Genomic DNA, 5,115 nt, shown 5'->3' with positions numbered 1-5,115 from the left:
TAAACATATCTACACTAATCAATAACTTCGTGAGTCAAAAGCAGACCTTATATAAATTATAAATTTCCACTTTCGTCTTATAATAGCTTTCAATAAATGACAGAAAAAGCACCCATTTTATCCTAAGAGACAGATATTTCCAAGGCAGTGGATGATTTGGAACCTCTTTTCAAATTTTCGTAATACAACGTGCTGCTTAATACGATACAATATTTACGTATTATATATTCGTAAAGGTACTTTTTTGTTGATTATTTTTTGGTCCATATATCTCAATTGGTATTTCTTTAAACGTGTTGCATTGAGTTATTCAAGGTATGATTTTTTCCGATCGAAGAGCGCAGTTAATTTCCACATTTTGTAAAATCAACGTGTTGGTATTTACAATAAAGAATTTACGATAGAATGTTTACACTCCGTTCATTTACAAACAATTCTTCCTGTTCAATAAATTTCAATTAGAATTTCTTCAAGTTCGTTCTTTATCACTCAGGAATACATTCAGAGCTTATACACACACATACAAACAAATGCACACACACACACACACACATATATATATATATATACATATATATATTTATATATACATACATATATATATATATATACATATTGTATATTTGCATATACGTGTATATATATATATATTATATATATATATATATATATATATATATACAGGTAAATAAGTATACACATACGTAACATGTATATATTTATACATATCTAAAAGTTAGAATATATATATATATATATATATCGTGGCACGCCGTCGGTTATGACGACAAGGGTTACAGTTGATCTGATCAACGGAACAGCTTCCTCATGAGATTAACCTGCAAGTGACTGAGCACTCCACAAACACTTGTATCATTAACGTAGTGCTTGGGGTGATTCAGTGTGATACGGTGTGTGATAAGGCTGGCTCTTTGAAATACAGGTACGAGAGAAACAGGAAAAGTGAGAGAAAGTTTTGGCGAAAGAGTACAGCTGGAACATCGTGGACATTTAGGTGTTTTTGTTCAAGAAACACTAACAATTCCCGGTCTGGGAATCGAAACCGTAATCCAGTGACAGCGGGTCCGCTGCCTTAACCATTGGGCCATACACATACCTTAACACATACACACACACACACACACACATTATATATATATATATATAATGTATATGTAAACATGTATATATATATATATATATATATGTGTGTGTGTGTGTGCGTATATATAAGTGTATATATAATATATATATATATGCATATATATGTATATACACTTATATATACGCACACACACATATATATATATATATATACATTTTTACATATATATATATATATATATGCATATATATAGACATACATATATAGACATATGTATATATATACTTATATATATATACAGGGGTTGGACAAATTAATGGAAACACCTAGCATCTTAGCATCATAATTTTGAAATATCTATAAAACCGACACATGCTTGTTTATTTTTATGGTTTTTGATTTATTGTTATGTTGCTTAATATGTTTTGCTAAAATTGCTGTTTCTTTTTAGATATCATGGGAAAAAGGTAATTAAAATTCATGAAAATGACAGATCTATCGGATTCTCAAATAGGTGAAATTGTTGGTGCTCGTATGGCAAGCGCTAGCGTAACGAAAACAGCTGTAATGTTTGACAGCCTTTGTGAAAAAGGGAAAGACCTCCTCGACGAAACAAATCTCCGTAAGAAAACCAAAACTTTCACATGGGGACCGTCGGACTCTTATGCTAATTGCTAGAAAGGATCACAAAAGTACAGCTCCCAAAATTACTGCAGTGCTTAATGACTACCTCGAGAATCCAGTTTCCACAAAAACTGTTCGCTGAGATCTTCACAAAGTCGGATTTCATGGGAAATTCATCCGAAAATTTACTACTAATCGTAGAGTCGTACAAAATTTAGATATATATATATACTTACATATAAGTAACCAAAGTGTACGTACTTCGCCATATTTTTTAATGTAAAAATACAAAAATGGGACAAGAACGCATCCTTCCTTAATATATAATCCAGACCTGAAAATTGGCTGTATAGTCGGATTGATATGGTATTGAATTTTGAGACCTTCTATTTCAGCAATACCAATAGATATTGTCATGAAACGCGCGTAGTCTATATAATTTATGTAGGATTCTGAATAAGAATTGTTGATATTAATTTTGATAAAATTTAATCTTATATATCTCTATCTTAGATAATGTCGTTCAATGTTGATTGAGTTGCTTGAAGGTGGTTCTGTTTCTTAAACCTATCTATATATATATGTATATAATACAGAGAGTAATTCGTTTTAGTACCACTAAATTAAATTTCTCTCCCCTGTGGATTCGGAAATAACTTCCCTAATATTAATAATGATATATATATATATATATATATTATATATATATATATATATATATATATATATATATATACAGTTTATTATCCTGCAATGACTTATTGCTGACGGCGTCATACCTATCCTGAACTGCAACATACGCCAAAGCATAACAAGAACGTGCCACCATCAACTCTTCACTTAAAGTATCATTCTTAGAAGGGATGTCATGTACTCTTCGTCGATTATACTGCCCTAAGCATAAAGAAGCTAAGCTGCCTGCATTCTCTGAGATTTTATTGACACGCACGCATGCATGCACGCACACATACGCACACGCACATACACACACATACATGCACACACATACAGACATACACAGAAAGAAGATGTTTAGAAGTTGAAATAAAAATATTACAACTCAGTATGTGAATATGCAATAGTTTACCTGCATGGCTCAATGTTTTATCTGTGTGCATTCATGTGTATGAGAATGAAGAAAATCCTGTAATCTGATACAGTTTGGATATATTTAGAGCAATTCAGGTAAGTATATTAAGGTCCCGGTCCGTCATTTATTTCTGATACTTTTTATGATCATTTACTTAATGGCGATGTTCATCGGATTTTCACACAACTTTTATTGCAGTTGGTATGAGACGATTGACACAACTGCTTTAGCGTCGCTTATTTAATGTTGCTGATTTAATGCAGTTTATTTCACTTCAGATGTTTTAATACTCTCTCTCTCTCTCTCTCTCTCTCTCTCTCTCTCCCCTTCTTCTTCTTCTTCTTCTGTTTATATATGTGTAAACGTCAAAGGGTTCTCTGTATGCGAAATGTATGTCCCTTTTTATATATGTATATGGATATTTCTGCGTGCACGAACATATGCATGTGTGTGTGTGTTTCCCTCAAGTTCCAAAGCGTATTGTAATAAAAACAGATTGAATGTCCAGTCAACGTTGCCAAATCTCCAGCTTCGAAACAGCCACAACCAGTTATTTTGTTCTGTATTAAGATGATAACAGATAAGTAGGTCCCTCTGTGCATATGGAGCCCTGCTTTATCGCACTTAACTTTTACTCAGAAAATTCCAGTACATTACATTTTCACAACAGCCTCAGTCTGGCGAACCAATGTTGATCTAAATTATGTGATATGTTCAGAAAAATATCAAATCCTCGGCATTCAATTTTAACTCAAGTCCACATGATGCATTCACGACAGCTTGCTTGAAAACAAAGTGAACGTTACTCAAAAACGTTTCTGTGTCTTAAAAATCACTGTATTCAATATTTCCATACCATTATCTTATATACTTCCTTCAAGCGACAACGCTGAAGCTCATTTGGTAAGCAAGTTCAACTAAATTCGGCTCCACTGAATCATGATAACATACATATATTTCTTTCTCGACTGGCTCCGTAAACAAACGTCTATATGAGAAAAATAGTAAGACATTACCCAATAATTATTTTGATAATTCATAGAAAATTACTAAATTACATATAATTCATAATAACAAAGACAATAACAATGTTGTTTCTTTATATAGTGTACGAACAAATCAATACTAACGAATTACATTTATTTCTATTTGTAGTATTATTAGAAATTTAATGATAATGATAAAAATTATAGTATTTCATGGAATACTAGGGCTGCCAAAACGTTTAAGGAAAAGACAAAGACATAGAACAGAGGGAGTTTACATAAATATGAGGAAACAATAAAACGGTAACAATAAGAAAACAATTCTAACGACATATTTCCCGAAAAGGGGAAACTGAACCCAAGGTCACGCAAAGAACCCTACAGCTTCTGAGTCACCTTATTCACCAGGAATACCATAGCAAGTGCTCCTCTTTCCTCCTCCAGGTGCATACTAGGAGCAGACTCATTCACTCGGGCCAATCGCGCTATATTCATCCACCATTTTACGAAATATCTAGTGGAGCAGTACCTCATTTTCCTTTCCAAGTGGAACCTGATGAAAAAAGGTTGTCCGAAAAGGAAGTGTCTGCTTTTGCTCTTTTAAGTCGTTTCTACCATGCAACTCTTTCGCGTGAGCCACCAGACAGAGGAAAACTGTCTGCCCATCCAGGATAAATGAAGGCACCGGTGCGATCTTTACAACGTAATTAGCCGATAACCGCATCCGTAATAGCAGCTGTTCGACCTACCTCCACAAGATAGCAATGCTCGAGCCCTGTACGAGCGCGTGAAGGACGGTTTTCTCGATCAACGCACATCTCAGGCAGACAGTGCTGACGGCACTATCATGCCCTTAGAATTTACACTCAACATGCAATGTTCCTCAATAAAACAGTCAGGCCTGTAGTATCTGAAAGTGATCAAATAATATTCTACACGTGACTGACGTACCCTTATCAGACAGGTGGTCACGGTGGGTATACTATGCTACGTGGGCTTCGTATATTTGTATCCCAATGTAACCTTGGATGGCATGCACTGCTCTCTCACTGATGATAATAAATAACAATAGTACGTAGCAGCAGCAGCAATAGTAGTAGTAGTAGTAGCGGTAGTAGTAGCGGTAGTAGTAGTAGTAGTAGTAGTAGTAGTAACGGTAGTAGTCGTAGTAGTAGTAGTGGTAGTAGTAGCGGTAGTAGTAGTAGTAGTTGTAGTAGTAGTAGTAACTTATCGATGCTATTATTATACTAAAAATAATCTTATTATTGGTGTCGTTACGTAATATACATATATATATACATATATATATA

The 5,115-nt window shown here is 34.0% G+C and overlaps 1 protein-coding gene across 1 annotated transcript in view; it reads right to left on the bottom strand.

Moving 5' to 3' along the window:
* Positions 1-2,815: 2,815 nt before the first annotated feature.
* LOC115209447 (protein inturned-like) overlaps positions 2,816-5,115 on the bottom strand; it is a 156,177-nt gene continuing 153,877 nt past the window's right edge. Inside the window, exon 18 of the mRNA XM_036500960.1 lies at positions 2,816-3,807. Within this exon, the coding sequence (XP_036356853.1) occupies positions 3,696-3,807 (112 nt within the window). The 3' untranslated portion in view covers positions 2,816-3,695. The remainder of the gene's footprint in view (positions 3,808-5,115) is intronic.

This window comes from Octopus sinensis, linkage group LG3 (genome assembly GCF_006345805.1).
Source record: "Octopus sinensis linkage group LG3, ASM634580v1, whole genome shotgun sequence".
Classification (NCBI taxonomy): domain Eukaryota; kingdom Metazoa; phylum Mollusca; class Cephalopoda; order Octopoda; family Octopodidae; genus Octopus; species Octopus sinensis.
The sequence above is the reverse complement of the archived record's forward strand: the minus strand, read 5'-3'. Positions and strand labels throughout refer to the sequence as shown.